This window comes from Manacus candei, unplaced genomic scaffold (genome assembly GCF_025592945.1).
Source record: "Manacus candei isolate 608988 ecotype Guabito, Panama unplaced genomic scaffold, ASM2559294v1 h1tg000136l, whole genome shotgun sequence".
NCBI lineage: Eukaryota > Metazoa > Chordata > Aves > Passeriformes > Pipridae > Manacus > Manacus candei.
Window position 1 is genome coordinate 23344 of NW_026138184.1, and position 24782 is coordinate 48125.

The 24782-nt window shown below is 49.7% G+C and overlaps 1 protein-coding gene across 6 annotated transcripts in view; it reads right to left on the reverse strand.

Moving 5' to 3' along the window:
• SPEN (spen family transcriptional repressor) overlaps positions 1-24782 on the reverse strand; it is a 77805-nt gene that overhangs the window by 2891 nt on the left and 50132 nt on the right. For 2 of the 6 annotated variants that reach the window (XM_051771519.1, XM_051771514.1), the window contains exons 4-13: positions 21843-22003; positions 20497-20697; positions 19569-19720; positions 16399-16524; positions 15758-15871; positions 14451-14564; positions 12756-12856; positions 2185-10108; positions 1209-1604; positions 325-519 (exon numbers count right to left, since the gene is read on the reverse strand). In XM_051771519.1, the coding sequence (XP_051627479.1) occupies positions 325-519; positions 1209-1604; positions 2185-10108; positions 12756-12856; positions 14451-14564; positions 15758-15871; positions 16399-16524; positions 19569-19720; positions 20497-20697; positions 21843-22003 (9484 nt within the window). The remainder of the gene's footprint in view (positions 1-324; positions 520-1208; positions 1605-2184; positions 10109-12755; positions 12857-14450; positions 14565-15757; positions 15872-16398; positions 16525-19568; positions 19721-20496; positions 20698-21842; positions 22004-24782) is intronic. The other 4 variants (XM_051771516.1, XM_051771515.1, XM_051771518.1 and 1 more) reach the window with 4 other exon arrangements.

The window sequence follows — 24782 nt, forward strand, 5'->3', positions numbered from 1 at the left end:
CCCAGTACTATTACCAGAATCCCAAAATAGAATCACAGCATATCCTGAGCTGGAAGGGACCCCCAGGGATCATGGATCCAACTCCTGGCCCAGCACAGACAACCCCACCGTCCCTCAGACTGTTGTCCAAACCCCCCTGGAGCTCTGGCAGCCTTGGGGCCGTGACACTGCCCTGAGGAGCCTGGGCAGTGCCAAACACCCCCTGAGCGGAGAAAACAACGTGACAGCAGCTGAACTTTGTGGTTTTCAGTCCTGCAGCTGGTGAGACCCACCCAGTTCTCAGCTCTTCCCAAGCACACCTGCCTGCCCCACCCCTGCCCTCACCATCATCCTCCGTGCGACCCCCTCGAGCTGGGAGGCCTCGAGCCGCATGCGCTGCGCGATCCGCAGTGGGGGCCCCCCCTCGGGCGCCGGCAGCGACCGGTGAGCCAGGACGTTGTTCCCGGACACAAAGTGGAGCTGGACAGCGGCCGTGTCGTTCTTGAGGGCCAAGAGGCCCTGCCAGACAATGGGGTATTTCTGGGAAGAGAGGGAGAAGGAGTATTACACACAAAGGATGGAGAAGAGGATCCGAAATCCCGTCTGAGCTGCTCAGCTGCCTCCGATACTTCCATCGGAGCTTTATGTAACACCTGATTGTTCCTCTACCCGTCAGCCTTGGTTTAAATCCTGCTAAACCAGGAATTCAGTCCCTTTCCTTCCAGCTGGCCAAGCTGCCTGGGTGGATCCCGTCATCACAATCCCTGTCTCCCACTCAGCACGAGGCTGTTGCCAAATGCTCTTTTCTCTTTTACAAATGGAAAAATTGAGAAATAACAGAAGAGTAGCTTGAGGTTATATGGGAGGTATTTGGTGCTGGACACAACTCTTGGTTCCTCATCAGTGCCTGTTCCTGTCTCCCTCCTCTTCCTCATTTTCTAGGCTTGGAAGAATGTTTTTTCCTTTTTCAGTGAAATTAAATACACCATCACTCTTCCCTGCCCATGAGGAAAACCTTTCCAGGAAACAGTTGACTGTAAAACTGACTGGGAACAGTGACACGGGTAAAAACCAGTGGGGACAGAACAGCCCAAAAACCAGACAGATGAAGCATTTGATGCAAGACAGGTCAGGTTTGGTGCCACGGGTGAGACAGAACCTCGTGATTCCTCCCTGGACGAGCCGCATGAGGCTGCTCGGCCGGGAGGAGGTGACGGACGGACACTCACTGTGAGGAGCTGGACCATGTCCACAGGTCTCTGCGACACGGGGTGAGGCGACGGCTCCTGTTTGAGCCCGGCCTGGGGCTCCGGGCGGCTCAGGGGAGGCCCCGACGTCGTGGGGATAAACATGGATTGCTTGGGAACCGCCTGGGGCTGGTGCGGCGACGGAAGCTCCTGTTTCATGGAGACGGCGACAGGTGAGGGGTAGGAGGTCTGGCCCGTGTCCCCCTGGGCCCTCTGGAGGTGGACATGAGGGTCCATCTGTGCCGCGTGTCTGTTCACGGCAGGGTGGTGACTCTGCTCCGGCCCCGCTGCCGGAGGGCCCTTGGGATCCTGTGGGATCTGAGGAGTCTTGCTGCGGACTGGCTGGCTGGGGTGCGAGTGCTCGCCCTCCGGCAGACCCTGGGAAGCAGGAGGGGGGAAAAAGGGAAGTTTTTAGGCTGTGGGTGTATCAGATCTCATTAATTTAACAATAAGGCTGCCAGGACATCATCACATTCTAGGTGGAGATGTGTCTCCACACCCCAGCCCTGCTGTGGTGGTACCTGGGCCTGTCCCCCACTTCCAAGTCCACCTGAGCTGAAATCCCACCTCCTGAATTCTGCTCCAAGCCCATCCTTAGCCTCACCATCCACCTGAGGATGCCTGACCTATGCAGCACCTTGGTGCTGACAATTCTCATGACAGCTCTATGTCCAGAAACCCTCGGGCAGCTTCCCACCTCCTGCTTTGAGACTCAGAGTAGTTAAGGAAGGGATGTCTCAGCTTCCTCTGATGCTGAGCAGCATTTGAACCCCATTTCCCAAAAAACCCAGTTCCTCTTGTACTGTGAACTTAAGCAGGGCCTGAAGACTAACCACAGAGAGTTAAGCCCAGCTCTTATGACCACACAGAGCTGTGTCACAGCCACAGTTAGCTCAGAATGTTCCAGATTCCAAGGAGAGTCGAGCTCCAGACTCCAGAGAGAGGTTTTATTTCTCACCTGAGAGGGGGTCATGCTGCGGGAGGGCAGCCCGATGGGCGAGGCGCCGGGGAACTGCGGGTGCCCGAGCTGTGCCGCCGTGTGGTAATTCCTCATGTCGCCGTACACGGAGCGGTAGTCGTGGAAGGAGCTGCCGGCGGGATGCATGATCTGCACTCCATGTGGGACCACCACCGGCTGCGTCAGGGGCAGCCCAGGCAGTTGGGTGCCCGAGGGCACGCTCAGGAGCCGGGGCTCGCTGTGAGGAGAGTGGGCCACCTTGCCTTCGGAGGATTTGGGAGTCTCTTTCCCGGGCTGCGGGGTCTTACTGACGGGGGGAGTTTTCCCGGCCCCTTCGGGCGTCCGGGACTGCCGCGTTTCCGAGTGGTGCTCGCCCACGGCAGCCATGTGCGGGTGCATGATCATCCTGACGTCCCGGGGCACGTTGTACTGGTCCAGCCGGATGCTGGTGGGGTGCATGCGGTAATCCGGCTGCATCACCAGCACGTCCGACTGCACCGGCGCCGGGCCCCGGCACACGGCCGAGTGGTGGAAGTGCAGCTCCTCCTCGGGGGGGTGCTGGGAGGACAGCGGAGGCATGACAATGTCCCGGATGGGGGCTGGCTGGGGCGTGCTGGATCGCTGAGGTTTGATCTCCATCTGGGGCTGCAGAGCAGCACGGGGCGAGTGGAGCGCTTCTGGGCGGATTCCGTACGGGATGCCAGAGAGAGGAGGGGTGTTCATCCTCACCTCACCCTGGGACAGATGGCCCAGGGACACAGTCTGTGTTACGCTGTGAGGGGGCATGATAACAGATTGCTCGGGATGCATGCTGGAGATGTACTGAGGAACGGGAATTCCCGGTGCCAGCATCACCGGGGTACTGCTGGACAGAGCCGGAGACGAGGTACTGCCGGGATGACAGGTCCGGGGGAACGGCGACGGCGAGTGCCCGCTGGTGCGCGGCGAGTGCGGCTCCTGCTTGGCGACCCCCAGGTGGGAGATGGCCCGGTCGGTCGGGGTGCTGGGTCCCGAGCTGACGTGGTTTGCTTCCGAATGCATCTTCCCAGAGAGGGAAGAGTGGTGAGGACTCACTCCGGGACTCAAGTTGGAGGGTTGCAGAGTTTTGGTCTCCACTTTCAGAGCAGTTGGGTCGGACAGTTTTTTGTTCACGACCATCTGGTTATGGACCAGTACAGGTGGAGTGTTGACCGTCTGCGTCAGGACCTTGCTGGGCTGCGACGCCGGAGTCTGGACAGTGAGGTGGGAAGAGTCCGACTTGTCCAGCGCAGCGCGCTCCTGCTTCACGGAGGAGATGACGGGCGATGTGTTGTAGGGCTGCGTCCCGAGTACCAGTGAAGAATGGGTGGAAACAGTCCCATAGCCCGCCGAGGTCTGGGAGCCTTTTGGCGCCGGTTGAGACGGCGTGATGGGCTCCTGTTTAATCTGAGACTTGGACACAGACTGCTGGAACTCGATGTCCACAGCACTGGCTGGGGGAATCTGGCTGATCTTGGCACTGATTCGCTGCGGGCCTTCCGTCTTCTGCCCCGAGTAACTCAGGAGCACCACACCTTCCGAGGTGTTCACGCGCAGCCCTGGGCTGGACCCAGTCTCCACAGGCCTCTCCTCGATAATAGACATTGATCCTGGATGGAACCTGCTGTTATCATTTGTGCTTGACCTCTGCTTGAATTTCGGTGAGGGAGCGTTGACGAGGCAGGTCTGGGTTTGGGGAGCTTGTTTCACCAAGGTAATCCTGGGAGCCTCCTCCAGATCCACACTGTGGGGCATCCTGCTGATGACAGAAGTGGCTTTGGGAGCAATCACGGTGCTGATCTTCTCCTTCTCGCTGAACACTGGCGCTTCGGCCACTGGTGGGTCCAAGGCATTGGTGATGGGAACTGCCGGCTTCTCCTCCGAAACCGCCTTGATGGCCTCCACGGCGGGGTGGAGAGGTGCCTCCTCCAGACACGGCGCACTCACTGGCTCAGCGTGCGTCGTTGTCACGTGTGTGGAGGTTATGCTCGTCGCCGAGACATATTTGGGCTCCATGAGTATCTTCCTCAAAGTGCTGGAGTTTGTGTCAATATCCGACGCCTTTGTGTCTGGTGGGAGAGCGGGCGGGGGTGTGGAACGGGCACGGGGTTCCTCATGCCTGACCATCCACTCTGGCACCTTGGCAGCACCGGAGTGAAGGGGGACAATGGCGGAGGGCACTGGGGTGGGCAGCTTGGCCACTGCCGCGGGGACGGTGGGAAGGGCTGCATTCGGGGCGCTCGGCGGCGTGATAGGAGCGTTCTCCAGGGGTGACCGGATCTTGAACCCGCTCTGACTCCCCTCATCTAGGGGAACCGGTGGGCTGCCCAGGTCCAGAGGAGCAGGAGCGGGTGCTTTTGGAGAGGTGCTGCTCTCAGCGACAGCCTCATGGGCAGCCACAACGTCAGCGGCCACAGCCTTGGTGGGGTCAGAAGCGCTTGGCTCCACAGATGCTGAGGGTTTAATTTGTTTCTCCTCCTTTGAGACTTCCTCAGGTTTTGCCTTTACCTCGTTGGCAGGGGGTGACCTGCTCTGCACCCTCTCCGGCTCAAAGGCATTGACCTCGGTGGCATCGCCCTTCCTGCTCGTGCTCTTCTTGCGTCTCTGCCGTGAGGTTTTCTGACGGCCCTTTTCCTTCCGAGCAACTTCAGCCTCCTGCAAGGTCTCGGCCTCCTGAGCGGAGTTGGAAGATTCGCTGAAGCTGACTTCGGACTCCTTGCTCTCTGTCTCCAACGGGACAGAGCCGGGCACCGACTGCACTGCAGGCTCGACGGCCGCCTCAGTTTCCAGGATATTGTTCACTGCCTGATCCGTCTCAGGCTCCATCTCCTCCCGAGGCGACGGTAACACCAAGGGCTCTGTGGGGATTTCGGTTTCTGATTCAGTGGGATATGTCGGGGGTGCAGGGAAGTTTTCAGTCTCCCCAGAAATGTCATTGATGATGGAGCCGATGGCCGCTGCCAGCTCTGTTTCACTCGCCTGGTGCGCGGGTTTATCTGCCTCCTCCTCCTGACGGACTTCAGGCACATCTGCTGTCGGCTCTTTGTAGGCAGCAATCGTTGGAGGAGTTTCAGTGAGTTTTGCAATATTCTCCACCGCCTGCTCAAGCTCAATCTGCTTTGCCAACTGGGCGGCTTCGGGGGACTGCTTGGGCTCCCGTGTCACCTCCTTCTCCATTTCTGGGAATGAATCTTCTACCTCATTCTTAGCGAAGTGGGGTGGCAAGATGTCCTCTTTTGGGGGACTCTTCATCTTGGGCGGCGACACTGCCACCGGCTCTGCCTCCTCCTCAGTGGGTCGCAAGGCGCCCTTGACTTCGTCCACATTCAGGCGTATTTCCACGTTTTTCAGACACACAGATGCTTTATCGACGACAGTTTTGGTATTTTTGTACCTTCCCCTTTTGGATTTCGTAACCTTTTCTGGCACTGGCTTCTTCTCAATGATCTCAACTGTGGGGATTTCGAGCTGGTTTTTCTCCACATCCAGTTCTTTCCGATCCCGTTTCTGCTCGCTTGCTGCTGGCTCTTTCTCAGCAGCTTTAGCTTTATTGCTGTTGTCTCCCATGCTCAATTCCTGACTGCTTCTTTCAGCAGCAGCATCTTCAGACTCAGCTGTGGTATCGGCTTTCGGTTCGTTCTTCCCTTTCTTCCCCTGTTGGCTGGTAGCAGCTGATGGGTGACTGTGTGTGAGCTTCTGGGATCTAGGGGACCTCCAACCCTCTACAGGCTTAGGAGCTTCCACGGTATCTTTACTTTCAGCCTCCTCCACCTCTTGCTGTACCGGTTCAGTCTTTATTGGAGAAATGTCCTCCTCTGGCTTACGGCGGGTTTTTGGAGGTCTTCCCCTCCTCGGGGTCGTGGGAACAGTTGTTACTGTTTCCTGTGGTTCCTTTTCCCCTCTCTTCCTGGTGGATCTAGTGACCTCCATGGAGTCCTTCACTGGAGATGGGCCTTCATTGTCCCCTGTGGTAGCATAGACTGACCTCACATTTCTGCGCCTGGTCCGGCCTATCGGCAGGCTTGGCTCCACGTTTTCCGGCTCTGCAGCAGAACTCGGGGATTTAGCAGCATTCCTCGAAACCTTCTCCGCCTCCACTTTCAATTCAGACAGCTTCTGGGTCTCCCCACGAGGAGAGCTCGACCTTTTCAGCTTTTCACGGTCAATTCTTTCGCTCTTCCTCGTGACGGGCTTTTCCGTGACACTGGCTGCAGCCGACTGCACGGGTGTCTTGGAGCGTTTACTCTTGTAGGATTTCTTATCTTTTACAACCACTGGAGGTTCCACTTCCATATCATTGTCAGAAACAGGTGGCAGGACCTCAGCAGCTACCTCCACTTTTTGACTCACGCCAGCATCAGCGTTGGCAGAAGGTGGAGGATTTTCCTCTTTAGGTTCAGCAGCCTCATCCGACTTCTGAACCAGCTTGGGCACAGGAGGAAGCAGCTGGGTAGCCTCAGGTTCTGGATCTACACTGATGTCTGCATCGGAAAATGAAGCCCCAGGAGTAGGAGGTTTGGTATCCAAGTATGAAGGATGCTCTGTTGCCACAGCATCTTCCTCTGGTGCCAGGGTCGTAGCAACAACTTCTTTACTCGCTTCTACAACCGGTGGAGGTTCCGTTTGCTCAGGAGGCTCTGTTTTGACAGGAGCAGCGAGTTCAGGAAAAGGTTTTTGTTCCTCTGCTGCAGCAGCAGGTTCAGAAGGTTTCTCTTCTTTGACAGAAGGTGGTTCCACCAGGACCTTTTCGCTCGCTACCTTCTCAGGAGCGATGGGAGCTGGTTCCTGTGGCAGCACAGTGACCGATGAGGGACCGACCGAGGAAGTTTTATGTTCTGGTTCTTTACTATCAGGAACCGTTTCTGGTGTTTTTGGACAGTTTTCTTTATCTTCCTGTTTTTCCACTTCCTTTGGTTTCTGATCTTTCTCCTTTTCTTTCTGCTGCATTCGTGTCAGCTCGACAAACCTGCTGTGGAAGAGAACCACCGGCTCTTGCACCAAATCGGCCGCGCTGTTCGTCCCGTCGGAGGAGGACTGTCTCCCATACAACCTTCCAGAGATGAAGTCCAGATCATCATCTTTCCTCTCTAAATGCTGCAGGCGCTTGGAGTCTTGCTCAAAGATTGAACTGTGCAAAAACCGAGACGCGAACAGTTCCTGCCGCTCTTGTTCTTCCTCTTTATGATCTTCTTTCTTATCATCCAGTTTTCCGCCTTCGGAATCTGTTCTGATTTTTTTCTTTTTCATGTACCAAGATGGAATAGGTCTTGGAGCTGAGTCAACCTTCTCTTTGTCTTTATTGTTTCTAAAACTAGCAAACCTTGAATCCCAGTCTAGAAAGGACCAGTTTTCCTCTCTGGATGAAGAGAGGGATTTAGCTCTTTCGAGCAAGGCCTTTGTGTCTGGTGTGATTGTCTTGTCCAATGCAAAAGAGTAAAATTTGTTTCTTTCTAAGGAACTGGACAGTCTTTCCTCTCTTTCACGTAACTTTTCCTCTCTGTCCCTTAATAAAAAAGACAACCTGGAACTCTCTAACAAGGACGAGGCTTTCGGGGAATGGGGTTTGTTTTCTCCATCGTCATCTGAATCCGAAGGCACCTCCCCAGGCTCCAGGTCCCGGACAGATCGTTTCCGGATGCTGTCTCTTTTGACGATGCTGCTTGGAAAGCTGATGTCGACTCTCCCAGGCTCCTGCTTCACCTGGGTTTCCCACCTGCTTGAGTCTTCCTCAGAACTCATCACGGAGAGTTTTATTTTAGCCATTTCTGCCATCTGCTCCCTTCTGCTGGAATCGTAAGGATTGAATTTCAGCGAGTCCTCCCTCACAGTCATGTTTGAGTATGAAAGACCCTTTTCTTCTATTTTAGGTGACTCTTTGGTTTCCTTTAATGGCATTAGCCTTGGAGAATCGAGTGTGTCGTCATCCTCATGGAACGGGAAGTGTCTGATGCTCGGGGAACAGGACATCCTTTCTGAGTCCTCACTCACCTGACGAGAACTTCTGTAGTTCCTTTCTCTTTTAGTGCTAATTTCAAAGTCGAACTGGTCAGTCTTTTTCTTTTTACTCGGTGGAGAGTCATCAGTGACGTCTTGAGGAGGTTTTCCTACCTCGTGGACCAGGCTCCGCCTTTCATATTCATCCACATCTTTCTTTGGGCTGCCGAACTTCTCCGACTTCGCGATCTCCATTTCCAGCTGTTGTTTCAACCTGCGGCTTTGCTCCATTTGCTTCCGGTAGCTCTGCGTGTGGTCAATGTCGATGCCGATTTTCTCCTCCGTGTCAGTTGACTGAGGTTTCTCTTGGCCAAGTTTATGGTCTGGTGTTTCTTCGGGAAGACCGGAGTAATTCTTCCTTGTGTCCTCTCTCTCCGTTCCCTGCTCGTCCAGCAATTGGACCTGTTTATGTTGGGGTTTCATTGGGTTCAGTTTTTTAGACGGGAGTTCCTGAACTTCCACGGATTCATCAGGTGCCTCCATCAGCCTCGTCTGCATATCCAGGGTGGGACGCATACCAATCCCACCGACATTAAGAGTGTCCTGAATTTCTTTGGGACTAGTAACAGGAATAAGTCTTTCCAGTTTGAGCTTTTTAGATTCCCTTTTAATCATCTCCTTCCTCGGCGGTTTCCTCTCCAACTCTCCTTCCCTTAACATCGGTGCTTCTCTGGACGATGCCGTCGCATCAAGCTGCTTTTTCAAGACCATGCGTGCATCCTCCTCATCCTGGCTGCTCCTTTTGACATCCAGCTTTTGCCTGTCAGGCTTCGGATTTGCATCGGCAAAACGCCTTTTACGAGCCTCCAGCTTGTCTAAATCAACTGTGTTGGCCCCCTCAGAAGTTTGCTCTGTCTTCAAGTGCTTTTTGGATTTCATTTTTCCCTCCTTATCCACCACTTCGATGTGACTGGCAAGGGCTTTCTCCTTCTGTACCTTGGTTCTGACAGGTTCCAGTTTAGACTGCTCAGACTTGGCTTGCTCAGCCTGGGATGTCTGGGTTTTCTGTTCGAGCAGTGGGGATTTCAGAGTGTCATTATCAAGCTTTGCTCTTAGTTTCTCCAGTGTGGGCTGATCGATAACCTTCCCTTCCTTTTCCTTCACGCGGGTCAGCACAACGCAGGGCATCAGTTCCAGGCGGTTTTTCGCTGTCCCTTCTTTGTCACCCCTCTCTTTGCTTTGTTTACTGTTGCCCTTCAGTTTTTCTGGGCTAGGTTCTCTCTCATTCTCCTGATCTGTTTCCGAGGACTGGGAGCTGGGTGAATGGATTTTCGCTTTTCGTTTTTGCTTATCCATTTTCTCCTTTTCAATTTTTTCCGGCTTCTCCTTCCTCACCAAGCGCTTCTCCTTGTCCACCCTCTCCTGCTCGAACACGCGCTCCTTCTCCGCCTTCTCGTTTTTTGCGTACCGTTCCACGCGGGCCTTGTCGAGCTTGTCGTAGCGTGGAGGGGACAGGGAGCTGCAGCTGCCGCTGCGATCCGATGACCTGCTGTAAATCCTCCTCTCTGAGTCGCTCTGCAGCCGCTCCGACTGCGAGGGGGACGCTCCAGGGCTCTGCGGGCGCCGCGAGTGCGTCGGGCTCTGGCTCCGCTCAATTGGTCTCCGCTCATGGTCTCTGTCTCGATCAGATTCGAACCGTTCCCTCTCCCTCTCTCTCTCCCGTTGCCTGTAACTGTACTCCCGGATGTCCTGCTCATAGGGATCGCCCCGGTAATCCCTGTACTCGCGCGGGTCGTCATAGTATCGTGGGTCGTAGTAGTCTGCTTGGTAGGGATCCCACTCAGCGTAGAATTCCCTGCCCCGGGCCGGGTATTCTCGCCGAGGATCTTCGGGATATGTCCCCGGGGTCCGAACAGTCTCGTAGTAAGTACGATCAGGGGCGTATTCGTAGGATCCTCTTCGTTCGTCTCTGCTAAACATAAAAATAAACAGATTCTAGTTCTCCTCCTCAGCCAACATGCTGTGTTACCACCATCCTTCCTAGGTGAGAGAATGGTTTGGGTTGGAAGGAACCTTAAAGATCATGGAATCATTAAGGTTGGAAAAGAGCTTTAAGATCACCAAGTCCAACTGTCAACCCACCAGCACTACCACCACGTTCACCATCAAACCACGTCCTCAAGTGTCACAGCCATATGTAAGGGAATTTCAGGATCTTTTTTCCTAGGTGCATCAAGGCAGCTGCACACAGAGATTTAACAATGAATTGGTTTCCTCCTTTTCTATTTTTTCCAGTTCTCCCTTCCTCACCAACCACTTCTCCTTGTCCATCCTCTCCTGTGCAGTGGACTAAAAACTTTGTTAACTTATCAAACACCAAATGCAGTTAATTGGTCATTTCATAACAGCTCTCTCAAGTATTGTTTCACCACCCTTCATTTTTGTCAAATTCAACCCTTGCATGAAATGAAGGTAAAACCGACCCATGCATGGGCTGGGCAGGGTGAAGATACCCCATTTTCAGAACCCGCGATCTACCTCTGAAAACATGAGGCAAATCAAAATTCAAGGGTGGAATCTCTCTGTTATTAAGCAGTAAAGTGGCAGTAAGATTTCTTTAAAAACCCTAAGCCCTGTAAGTGATCCCTTAATTCCAAAATTAGCTCTTGTGCTGCATGTGACTTGCTGGCATTGCCTATTTACAGTAAACCCAAGTCAACAAATATCAGGTTGTTTATGAGATCAGGTGAATTCATTCAGCAAAGTAAGTCAAGCAATTAATGTCGTTATCTCAATACCTCCAAAGGGCAAAAATAAGTCATTTATAACACTAAACATGGCAGGGAGGTGGCACAAAGCTGGAGCTCCAAACCCCCACCATTACAGAGTGTTTTGCACCTGGGGGGGGTTGGGCTCTGCTCCCAGGCAATGAGTGGCAGGATAAGAGGAAACGGGCTCCAGCTGTGCCAGAGGAGGCTCAGGTTGGACATCAGGAGGAATTTCTTCATGGAAAGGGGGATTAAACATTGGCAGGGGCTGCCCAGGGAGGTGGTGGAGTCCCTCCCCCCGGAGGTGTCCAAGTAATGACTGGATGTGGCACTCAGTGCTCTGGGCTGGGGACAAGGTAGGGATGGGGCACAGCTTGGACTTGATGATCTTGAAGGTCTTTTCCAACCTTAATTATGCTGTAATTCTGTGATTCCACATATTTGGCTTCACAGTTTATGTTTTATGTTAAAAGCTGGCAGCTTCCACCTTTTAAGAAACGTACAAAATAGAAAAAGAAACAAAACACGGAGGAAAAAAACCTCACCCTGCAAGAGAAGTGGGATGTTGTGGAAGGCAGCTGTGAAGCTAAAAACATTAATCAGGGATTTTCTTTGGTCTTTCATGCTTTTTTCTCCGTTTGGGTCTTATTTAACCACAACCCTGAGAGGTTTGTGCAGATCCCAGCATCACTGCAAGGAGGAGCTTGGAGGGGCACCAGAAGCTGCAGAATTACAGGAGTCACTGCAGAGCTCACTCTGTATTCCCAAGGATCTCGTAGTGACCGTGTGAGCAGAGTGACAGAAAAGGAAAAACCAGACTAACGTGCACCCAAACACCAGAAATCAACATTCTGCTAGGGATTATGACAAGCCCACCTGACTCCTGCATGCTAAAAACCATCCAATAACACGCTTCTCTTGTCTGAATTCCACGTAGTTCTGAGGACACACTCACTGCTGGCACATCTGGCAAGGCCTGGGAAAGGCACACTTGTATTTCTGTTATGCAAATCCCAAATTTCCAACCCTTTCTTGCTTTTAAATCTGGTCATTTTGCACTATGTCACACCGATCTATTTTGCTGCAAAACAAGAGTTATCCAGCTCTCAGGTACAACCGGCACCACACTGGAGGAAAAAAGCCTAAAATGTGGAGTGTTTCTGTGCCAGGTCTGCAGGGGTAAGGTGAGCAGGATGTGCATTGTGGTTCCAGCTGCTGCCGAGGGGTAGCAACACAGGACACACCTTTCATGTCAAAAAACAAACCAAAAATGCAGCCTCGCTCCTATTTGCTTCTTTTCTCAAGTTAACAAATTAATCTGCTGGAAAGGGGGAGGTGGAGGATCAGATTTTTCTCTGTGCTCGAGGGCTGAGCAGCAGGAGTTTATCAGACTATATTTACACCCACCAACACACACGTTGCTCTGTTAGAGATAAGCTGCTCTCTGCATTCCTCAGACGTGATGAACGACTCCCAGCTGTGTCCTGGTGACCCACCACAGAAACTGGACACTAAAATATGGATCACACAGACAGCTGAAACCTCCACCTCAGCAGGAATTCCAGTAACCAGCTACACTTGGATGTGTGAGATCCTGCCTGCCTTAATCTGCCCAGCTTAGGCCGACCTAAATTTCTTTTAAAAAAACAGTGAAAAGGTAAAAAAACATTTAAAAAATGCTGAACTGCTGTTAGGAAAACTTAAAAAAATAAGGCTAAAGGAGCAAAAATGAGTGCTTGTTTAAGAATTATGGCCTGAAGAAGTAAAAAGATGTTTGATGATGATTGTAAGAAGATTGTGTAAAATGATGCTGGAAAAATAAAAAAAATTAATAAAGATACTGATACGTGCCTCCTTTCTGCCAGCATTTCGTAGAAGTCTCTGATATCTTGACCCGTTTTCTCCATGGAATGATAAAATGCCAGCTGGCTCTCCCGATTTGCAAAGTCCACCTGAAAAATAAAGGGGGAAACCACGTTCAGTCAAAGGAACATCCCATTCTGCCAACATTTCCCTGCCTGCTGTAGGCTGAGGGTGGGAGCAGAACTGAAAATGGGGGTAATATTTAAGAAAAAAGTCAAAGACTTCTCAGTTCTGGCCCTGCACATCCCCAGGAATAAAGATCTCTTTCAGCTCAGTGGAGCTGTGTAACCACCTCCTTACTCTGTTGTTGTGGCTGCCAGCACAGAGGCTTCTGCTCAGCAAAGCAGCAGGAAAAATACACATTATTATCGTGGTATTGACGTTTTTAATGCCAGGACAGTTCCAAAGTCCCTTTTATCTCCAGGCACTGCTGCAGCAGGTCAGAATTACGAATCTATTCCAGACTCCACAGTGGTTTTCCAGGGTTATAGAGCAGGGAACAGAGCAAGTCTCCTGAACTGCAGCTCCCTGTTCCAGCTACTCCAAGAACTGGTGGTTTATAACCAAGGACGACAATATTAAGAAGCTAATGGGATAGGTAATGCAAAAAATTAAGGATTAGAACGGATTTAACTATGTGTATGTCCTATACTGTAATGCTTTTAACATTCTATTTCCTATTACTTTTTAAATCAGCCCAATCCTGTGTGTCACCCCAGCAGTGGAGCCCAGACACGTTGGGTGTTGCTTATTCCAAAGTCATTAAGCAGCAAGACCCACACAAGGCATGAAACTTTTAACTGACCACACATTTTCCTGCATCTCAAAGTGACTGATATCCAACCCCCAGGCTTAGGAACTCCAGGATATCCAACTCCCAGCCCTGGGTGAAGTGTGGATTTAATAACTGAGATCATGTGTGACATCAGTGCCACTCTTTAGGAGAGGAGAAAGGAGGAGGAGGAAGGTAACTAAGAGGGTTGGCTGACACCTCCCATCCCCAGTTAGTGGCACTGATGGGACAGTTGGAACAGGTATCACCATGTTCACCCAAATCCAAGATATCCCTGCAAATGTCAACTGTTGCTCCAGGAAAAAAAGTATTTTCTGTGTATTTTTTTAAGCAGTGTTTTTAGTTATTTTTAAAAATCTGTTGCAAGGAAGGACAAGATGATCTTTGAGGTCCCTTCCAACCCAAACTGTGCCACAACTGCAAGTTTGGGTTGCTGTACCCCACGACCACAGTGTGCAAATCACCTTGGTCAGGTCCAGAGCCTGGAGATCAGCACGGAGCCGCTGGAATGCAGCCACATGTTATCCTGGAGGAACTCACACTCTCAGATCCCCCTTTTTTAACACAAAAACAGCCAAAAGTTTGCCTTGGATTGGGGTAAACGAGGCAGGGACACAGACACCAACACTCAGGAGCTCAGAGAGACAAGTTCAGTGAAACGAATGGTAGAATACTGGAAAAGGCTCTATAAACGACACTTCAAGATTCCCTGACATCTTGATAAGCCGAGTATAAAATATAATTTAAGCCTTTGGTATCTGGGACACATGTCCCGCTAAGAATTCCTCGAGTCTGCAATGCCAGTGTTTACGGGGGGAGGCCTAAATACAATCTGCTTCTCTTTTTTTTTTTTGCCTCTTTTGCTTTGCTTTGGAGGTCATTCTGCACACCTTAATTTTATTCCCACCGATTTTCCTCCCCTTGGTCTCTTTTACAGCTGCTTGTGCATATTCAATCTCATTGTAGAGAACCAGGGCCATGCCTTTTAAGCGGTCAAACACCACCTGTAAAAAACAAAAAAACAAAACAAAAACCAAATAAGAGCCTCATCCACAGGACTTAATGTCAGTCCCAACAAAATCCTAAGTCATGAGGATACCAGGGAGGAAATAATTTTTAGCAAGGTGAATTTCCAGGCTTTTCTGATGAGGCATATTGGAATGAAGAGACAATCGAAGGACACGGGACTGCTTTGAATTGTGGATATTGTGGCTTGAGGTATATTATGCCTTTATTTTGTTTTTCTGTGTTTTACTTTTAATGCTTTTTCTTTAGTGACTGAGTTTTGTAGTTTCTCTTTGTGTATTTTCAGATTTTTTTTGAAAAATTCTCAATGTGTTTTAGGGGGGAAAAAAGGTAAAGGGAACATTTAATCCCGAAGTGGAACCAGTTTTTTCATTAGTCTGCAGTACCACTTGCCACTTCCTAAATACCCAATTTCCAAATATTCCCTTCCTTTAGCAGCATAAATTTATCATTCAAGCGACAACAGCTACAATAAAGAAAGTCAAAGCTGCAACACAAACCCACAAAAATTCTTTGGGGAGGCAAGACCTTGACCTTGAGAAGATTCACACACGTTGCTTAATTTTAAGCACATCCATGTCCAATAAAAATACACGGGACAACTCCCAGGCTCAAGTTTAAGTACGTGATAAATCACTTGCACTGTCCCCAGCGGGCCACGCGTTGCACCATCGCTGACTTCCTCTCTTCTTTCATGTGCTCTTTCCAACATGTCTGTCCTGACTGCTTTTAAAAAGTCATTTTCCTTGGTGTGATGAACTGTTTTTAAAAAGTAATTTTTCCAGTCTGTAGAACTGCTTTTAAAAAGTCTTTTTTTTGGTCTGATGAAAAAAAACAGAGTTATGTCTAATTATGTAATCAGCAAGTATGAGCAACTACATAATTAGACTGCTGTTCCAACTAACATATAAAAAATTTTGTTGGGGAGAGACTGTACTGCACAAGAGCAACAAATGGTTTCCAATATTTAGTGTCTCGGCTCGTTCAAAATACTTATTTTTGGTTGCCTTCAAACCCCAGAAGCGACTGCTCTACGTCAGCCAAATTCCACCCCAGAGAGAATTTTTCTACCTGAGCTAGAAAGCCCTGGACAGTGGGGGTTGAAAGGACAGGATGGGAAGAAAGGAAGACAGTAACAGGGCCAGAGCACACGGCGCAGCCTGGCACGTACCTTCACCACGGGCCCGTATCGGCAGAAGTGTCGGGTCAGGTACTGATCCGTCACGTTGGTGGAGAGCCCGTCCAACCACACGCAGTTCGTAGGCATGCTCTTCCCAAACCCCAGCTGGACACAAGAGGGCAAAACTTCCATCAGTACAAGGGTTAAACTCCCCGAGCAGAGCCTGCCCTAATTAAAGAGCTATTTGGAGAAAGCTGTTGTTTGTATGGATTTTATAAAATTAGCGTCTCGCACAGGTGCGAGACAAAAATCAAAGAGCAATTAATGAAAATAATTCTGCATGTTTAAACAAACGCAGTGTTTGACAACATTTGGTTCTTGTAGGGTTTGAATGTCTTGGAAGTGACAGGTTGACAGCTCTGGGGCCCCACAGGCTCCGTCTGCGGCGGGGAGCAGGAAGGATTCCCAGCACAGCCTCGTCAGGCTCAGGGAATGCCAGTCTCCGAGTGCTCCATCCCAGGGCTCCGCGCTGAGAAAGATGTTGATTAATCCCAATCAGGTGGTGGTTGGAAGCCTCACGCTCTGATCTGATCTCACATTAAAAACCATCCTGCTCCCACCAACTCTGCTGCTGCCGAGCGATGCCGTGAACGGAAGGAACAAGGATACAGTCCAGGGGAGGATTTCTTTACCTTGAGCCGGTTATTTCCAAGATATTCCCCATCCATCTTCTTAATGGCTTTGCACACACTGGCAATGTCACAGTACTGCAGGAAGGCGTACTGAGGGACCCCGTTCACCTTCTTAATGTCGATGTCCTGGGGACAAACACAAAACACAACAACCCCCAGTCAGCACTGTCAATCCCATCCGAGAGGGTTTTTTTTTTGGAGAGACACGTGGCACAGAAAGCTCTCTAATTAATACTTTCTTCACACAGAGGATTTGAACAATAGTAGACAGTTAGAACTTCACTGTTCTGTTGCGTCTCAAAACTAAATCCTTACTGAGGCAGGGAAAGCTCTTCATCAGGCAGATTTGAAATCCAAGCCCACAGAACTAAGCCTGACCTGATGAACAAACAGCAGCTTTAGGCTGTTAATTCTCTATCAAGAAGAGGCAATTCAGGATCAAAGAAATACAGATTTAATTTTCGCTCACAAAGGCTCAAGAGAAAACAACCTGCTCCAATCCTCGTCTCTGAGCCAAGCAGGGCTTCTTTTCCAAATAAACATGATCCATCCTGTTCCTAGAAACACAGAGTGATGCTGGACTCATCCCTCGAACCAGGCTGGTTCACGGCAAGGCAAAAAGATCCTCAACTTCCATCCCTGCTGCTGTGTGATCCCAAGCCACCCCGAGGCCCATCCACAAGTGCAGCCAGAGGCTCCCAAAGCCCAAAAAACGTTGATTTTCCTTGATTTTTAAAAAAAACCAGCAAGCCTGAAGCTGACATTTGGTTAACAAACGAGTTCAGCACTAGCACTAGAAAGGTACCCAAAGCCTCTGAACAAACTCATGGTGTTATGATTCATTCCGAGGTGAAAAAAGGAGTTGGAAGGTTTGGCTTTATTTGTTGGAATAGCAGGAGCTGCCTTTGTGAGCTGCACATGGATCTGAGCACAAATGTTCCAGCATCCAGGACAGCCTAATTTCATGGCTAATAAATTTAGGGACAAGGCAGCAGTTTGATATGGTCTCACCCAAGAGCTCTTTATCTGGGAAAACAGAAGTAAACAGGGAGATTTACAAAACTATTAAATTCCTATAGCCCTGGCCTAATCATTTAAGTGGAATACTAATAGGAAACTACACTTCCAAGTGTCTAAAGTAGCACAACTGCAACCACGGCAAATTATACTTGACCACTCACCCTGGGCAAGCAATTCCTTCTGACAGGCAAATAAAATATCATTATTGTGTTCATTACCCCTCAAAAAGGTTATAAAGCTGGTCCCTTCTGCACCTGAGCTTCCAAGCTTTCCTGGAAACTGCAAGGCAGTGCTGCTGCCCAATTCTGAGCCATTAATAATGCTGACAGGGCAGCAGCATGGCACACAAAAGCCAATTTACACTACCACTGATAAGCATCTTTATTAGGAGAGCTCTGCTGCTGTAAAGCTGCAAAAGGGTTTAAGCCACAGACATGGCAGGAATTCATAAATCAGCACTGATGTCAAGGATGCAGTGCAGGCTGGATGCACAAGGGCTGCTAGACATCATAAAATGAGGGGTTTATATTTGTCCACATCATTTATGGAAGCACAACTCCCCTTCTTTTGTGGGGGAGCAGGACTGGGGCTCCTGGTGTGTGTGACTGATCCCTCAGTGGTTACAGAAGCCCTTCAGAGCAGGTGAACAAGGCACAGCACGTTCACAAGCAGCCACAGCTTCCAGGGAGAGCATGAACTATCACTGCTGAAGCTCAGATTCAACAGGAGTCATAGAATGAACCCCAGAATGGTTTGAGTTGGAAGGGACCTTAAAGCCCATCCAGTGCCACCCCTGCCATGGGCAGGGACACCTTCCACCAGCCCAGGTTGCTCCAAGCCCCGTCCAACCTGGTCTTGGACACTTCCAGGGCTGGGGCAGCCACAGCTTCTCTGGGCAGCCTGTGCCAGGGCCTGCCCACCCTCCCAGGGAAGAATTCCTTCCCAATATCCCATCTAACCCTGCCCTCCTTCAGCTTAAGGCCATTCCCCTTGACCTGCCACTTCATGACCTTGTGAAAATTAATTAAACTGGCTGTGGATAGTCACACCACTTTTCTGTAAAATTTCTCTTAAATGCAACATTGATATGATTTGATAGAAAGTGGTGTGAGCAGAGCAGAGGGGGTTGACTGCTGCTCTGCCTCATCCAGATACTCCCTCTCAGCTGGAAACCCAAATTCCCCACGTGCCATCACTGATCCATCTGCTCCACTCCCCTTCTGCCTGGGCACGGGCTCTGAGAGTTGGGGCTGCTTCCACATGCACCAACCAAACCCTCTGTTCCAGTAAGAAACTCAAGATTCACACAGTTGTACTGATTCAACATGAAAACAACACCCGGCACATCCACATCCCAAAGAGCCCACCAGGCTTTTCTGCAAACACTCTGAGCTACCAGGAGAGACATTCGTCCAGCTCCTGGCCCTGCACAGGCCCAACCCCAAGAGTCCCACCCTGTGCCCCAGAGGATCATCCAAACCCTCCTGGAGTGTCTGGTGCTGTCTGGTGCTGTGCCCACTGCCCTGGGGAGCCTGTTCAGTGCCCAGCCACCCTCTGGGGGAAGAACCTTTCCCTGAGATCCAACCTGACCCTGCCCTGACATAACTTCAGGACATTCCCTGGGTGCTGTCCCTGGCCCCCCCAGAGCAGAGCTCAGTCCCTGCCCCTCCTCTGCCCCTCCCCAGGAAGTTGGAACTGCAGTGAGGTCTCCCCTCAGTCTCCTCTTCTCCAGCTGAACACACCAAGTGCCCTCAGTGTCCTCACATGGCTTCAAATCAAGGCCCTTCCCCATCTTCATTGCCTCCTTTGGACACTCTCTAAGAGCTCGATATCCTTCTTGGGGATGGTCCTGTGCAGGGCCAGGAGTTGGACTCAAGGATCCTTGTGGGTCCCTTCCAATTGTGATTCTGGGATTCCTTGCAAACACTCCTAGCACTGTTTTTACTGCTAAGTTACCCCTCAATATCCATGTGCTGAACTCTGAATGCAAAGAAAAAGCTTTCAGGTATATTCCAGCAAGAAGAATGACTCAGATAATTACAGAAAGACTGAATAATCTTTGACACCATGATTTACCACCTTCCTTAGCATCTCACGGGTCTGTACAGGAAGAGGGGCAGTGCCCCCCCACCAGGGCACAATTCACATACCACTATTCCCCCAAAGCGCTGGAAGATGTTGCGAAGGTCGTGGTAGGTGGTTGTTTTCTCCAGGTTGCCAATGAACAGAGTTCTCGTTGCTTTTGGGTGAAACTCATCTATCCTTTCATCCAAAGGACGAAACTCGTTCTCACTTTCTGTTTCTACAATAAAAGAGAGCAAGAAATTTATAATGCCTGGAGGTGCTTTTCATGTGGGTTCAGTTCATGTTGGTTTGCTCAAGTCTCCTTCCTGATCTGAATGAGAATAACCACTGTCTTGGACAAAACTACCCAGTGTTTCACTTCTGACTTGTTATGTGTGATTTCAAATCTTTATGTTCCACTGAGGTATCTGAGCATCCTCAGGTGAAAGGGAGCTTCATCCTCCAACTGCTCCTCTGGAAATTTACTCTTAATGTGTTTTATTGCATGATTTCCAGTAAGGCTTCAGGGGGGGAACAGCACGTGGCAGGAGTTTGTTTTCATGACTCAATTTTTAAAGCCACTGAAGTGCAGACTGAGAACTTCACCACATGCTCAGGGCTACAGCTCTCACTGGTCACTCACATGGGCTGTGCTGCCACAGTCTCAGAAACGGAGCCAGCGTTGGTTGTTTCCATTCAAAGGAGACCCAATGAGGTTGTGAGGACTCAGTGCTGTGCTTTCACCACTCACTGGCCTCTGCTCCACCAAGACGTGCTGGAGAGATCGCTCCTTCCAGCACATCCCAGTGTTTGGGAGCATGGCAGGTTTCCTTCTCTGAGGTTTAGGACTGGACCCTCTCCCTAAGAGCATCTAAATTTAGCAATCAGAATTCTTGCTCTGAATTTATTCTGGTGTATTTCTCTAAAATGTGTCTCGTACTTCTACGCTGCCTCTTCACAACAGAACATGCCCAGAGCGGTCCCATATCCCACGGGAGAAGGGCACGGACTCACCTGGTCCTATCCAGGCCGTGACTTCAATCTGCATGCCAAAGAAAAGTTTTCCTTTGGAGGCATTTAGTGCTTTCTCCTGGTCCTCCTGCTGTCGGAAGAACACCAGGCCATACCGCTCCTCGGACGCGCCGTGGATCTGCACCGACGTCACCTTCCCGTACTTCTTGAATTCATGGAAAAGTCCATCTTTAAGGCTTGTATCTAAACCAGCAAAGAAACATTAGTATTCCAATCTTTACCAACTTAGTAGCACCATAAAAAACATGAAGACTCTGACTGTCCTTCTGAAATGTGACTTCGCCCTGTTTAACTTGGTGCTCACCCTTTTTTTAATTTGGGGTGTTAATTTTGCCAGTGTCCCAAGTTTTTGGCTAATCTTTCACTTTGCCTGGATTTTTAAACCCAAGAAAATACAGACACAAGGCTTTACACCACTGAAGCTGGTGGTGGATGGTTATGGCTTCTAACAGACACCCAGGTGTAGATGAAGAGGAAATAACCAGTGATACTTCATTAATAATCCCACAGGGATACTGAGTACAGCAGGTTTCCAAAGCTGGGATGAGGCATCTGGAATGGAGACTGGAGTCATATGGCATTCAGTTCAGTCAATTCAGAAATACAACCAGGCAGAGCCATCAGATTTTGCAGAATCTAACTCAGGCTCACACAATCTGGGATCTGTGGGATAATCGTGTCCTTCTAAGGAATAGGACAGGAATAAAACCTACAGGAAGAAAATCACCACATGAGGTGTGCTGCTCACAAGCTTAACAGGTATTTTAAATCAGCCAGTGTTTTTGCATCCATGAATCCTGTTACAACTGTTCCGCAACTGATCCCAGGCTGTTCTTTCCTGTGGAATCTCTCCTGTTCTCAGCACAGGTTTCCTGCATTATTTTCCAGGCAATATCCACTGCCTTTATAAGTATGCTCAGGGGTGTTCAAAAGCACTCAAACTTCAACAGAAACCCTTGAAGTTTTTGGATTAAAAAAGAAATTGAAGGAGGGTGAGAATAAACAATCCAAGTTTTAAATGAAAAAATGGAGATGGCTTCATTTTTTTCCCTGGGGAAACCCCCGCTGCAGTTTGAAAGCACCGGCTCCAGGAGCTGGGATTGCCCAAGTGCCCAAGACTCGGAGCTGGGACCAGCAGGACTCCTCACAGATGGTCACTAATTAAGCAATTTTCCCACTGTCACACAGGAACCGAGGCAGAAGCGGGAAGATAATCCCGTCCTCGGAGGCCCCGCGTGGCTGCCGTGCCATGACAGGTCACTCAACTCACTACAGGTTACATAACCAGCCCTATCCCTTGTTCCCCCTATTTCCCAAGTGCAATGTACCTGTTGAGCGCACTGGAAGATTTTGAACCTTGATCCCAAAACTCTTCCGGGGCTCATCCTTCTCCAGCGACGGGAGCAGCTGGGAGGCGGGCGCGGGGACGGCCGTGGACTGCACCGACCGCGCCGGGGACTCGTCGCTGGAGCTGCTGCTGGAGTCACTGCTGGGGACGGCACGGAGGGAACCAACGTGAGTCCAGGGAGGGGCAAAGCCACCGAGGAATTGGTATTTGATTCAAAATGCAAGATATCAGAGCTTCTGCTTGGCTACAGCCTCCCTCCTGTGCCTGATTCCTGTACCACAGCCTGGTTTTTCACAGGAATTTAGAGTCTTTCTACATATATTCTCCTCCGAAGCCCTCAGAGGAGACAGGCAGGGAAGCAGGATATGGGTGAAATGTCAGTGAGAACCACGACAACGGTGGAGATTTAATGGAGTGTAACACCATGTTGGACCAGCTTGGGAGCTGGATGGGAAGACTGGAGACATAGAGAGAATGCACAGGTCTGATGGAGCCTCAAAATCCATCCCAGAGCTCTGACATGCAGAAAAGAAGTATTATTGTGCTTATGATTGTGCTCTCAGGCATCTTTCCCAAAAGGGTCTGTATTCTGAAAAGATCTCACGTGTCAAAATCGTGGTTTTTTGGTCAACTGCTCACAAATGGCCTGGGTAGATGTGGATGTTCACGACTCTGCCCATGGCAGGGGTTGGGATGAGAAGATCTTTAGAGTCCTCTCCAACTCAAACCATTCTGGGATTCTCTACGAACCAGCAAACGCCTTTCCCAGGCTCAGCCTCAACCTCCAACTTCAGGGTATGAAGAATCCAGCCCCAAGAATGCCTTTTATAAACAATAATTACAAGAGAGGAGGATTTGCATATTAGATCACAGAGGGAGCTGATCTAACGTGCGGCCTCGTGCCGGTGCGGAGCATTGGATGCTTTGAGGAGAGGCAGAAATACAGAGAATAATGTTATTAAACTTGCCCAGTGGGGACACGCCATCCTGCTTCAGTGGCTCATTCCTTCCCCGAGGCACGAGGGCTCAGAACTGCACTAAAAATAATTTTGTCTGACATAACCCCAGAGACTCTCGTTCTCCATTACACGAGCAGACTTCGAAAAAATTCGGCTGGAATTTCAACTCAGAGGCTGGAAGTGGGGGGGGGGAGATGTGCCACGTACTAAAATAACCCTGTCAGTCTCGAAATTCGCTGCTTGATTGAATTTTTATGTTCCTCTCCACGTCATATTAGAAAAAATGATACGCAGGTTTATCTTTTTCTTATCTTAAATATTTCATAGGCTTCTTACAAACCTTCTTGCCATTAAACCACTTAACTTTTCCATTTCTTTTCTCAGGGAAGCCATTTCAGGCTTCTAAGCATTTCCATGATTTGATTTTGTGAGCTCTTCTATTACTTTTTTGCCTGTGTTTTCCTTCAAGCATTCAAAAAACCTGCTTTTCTTCCTGAACCTCCTTGTGTAATGGAGCACTGTGGCACGTTCCCAAAGCCCCTGGGCTCTGTCCCCAATATATTTGGAGGCGTAGAAGGCAAATCTCTGTCCCAGAATACTCACTAGCAATCCAATGGGAATATAAAAACACACCAGATCAAAATAAACCACGACAAAAAAGGGCCAAAATGCAGATGTAATAATAAACATGAGAAACTCTCCTCCCGGTCTCACCCTCATCACGACCCTCCCATCCATCGAGTCACTTCACACGTTGGTGCCTTTCCCACACTCTCCTCCTCCTGGAGGAGGAAGTTCAGTGGTGCTTTGGGAGAGGAGAGAAAATAAAGCCATGCCAGGAATGGAGTGAAAAGCTGAGCCCTTCACCCGCCCGGCACCACCCAACCCCTCATTTCCTAGGTAATAAATAGCATTTCCCTTCCCATCCCCTGTGTTTCCCAGCAATGAATCTTCTGCCACCAGGATGCCCCTTCACAGCCTCATTTTTCTGCTCAGTTTGTGACCCGCCTTTATTTCTGCCTCACCTGTGCATCCTCCTTTTGTCCCCTCTTTATTAATGAATTATTTAATCACTAGAAGTGAAGCATGCAGCAATTCCCTCATCTTTATCCCACTCCCTCTGCCTCCACCTTTTGCTAAAGCACCTCAAATCCTCACTAAATTCAAGTTCTTCTCTACAGCATTTTGGGAAGAGGAGGACAAACCCAACCCCACGTGAACAGGCCCCCAGTAATCTCAAGGGGTGACATCAGCCATCGCCTGCTGCTGGGAAACAAACTGGCAAAGGACAGAGAAACGCCTTTAAACACACAAACACAGGGCAGAGAACGTGTAGGGGGAGAAGCTGAAAATAATTCCCAAGCTAGCAGCAGCTCCACGTGGTTCACCAGCCCCTGGGGGAGGCTAAAATAGGATTTTAGGGCTGTAGAAGCCTCTGCCCCGTGTGCATTTTTATTTTTCCTTCTCACACACCTTGATGCTCAATATCACAACCAACTCCGTACTCCTGAAGCCTTTAAAATATTACATTGTGCTGACATTGTATCTCTCAAGCAAGAGGGAGCACTGAATTTCTACTTTAACAGTGCTTTTGAAGGGGAAAAGGCTCTTTTTAGGTTTTTTTCTTTATGAGGATGTTTAAAACATGGAACACTCTTAAAATCACAGCATTCCATTGGGGAAAAAATATTATCTCAGGGTAACACCCTAAGACATCCAAGTGATGAAGCAGGAGTGTAACAGGGTGACAAATTCTACAAAGGAGTCTGAATTCCACCCAACTTTGGGAAACCAGGATTATGCTGAAAATTCCCCCTTTCCCAGGAAGTTTTAGGGATTCACATCCCTAAGCAAAGCAAGACTTTCTGAGACATTCTAGGAAAGAAAAAGTCATTATTTCCTGACTATTTTTAGAAAGGGAAAAAAAATGGCTGCAAGAACAATCCCCCTTTCTTCAGGGA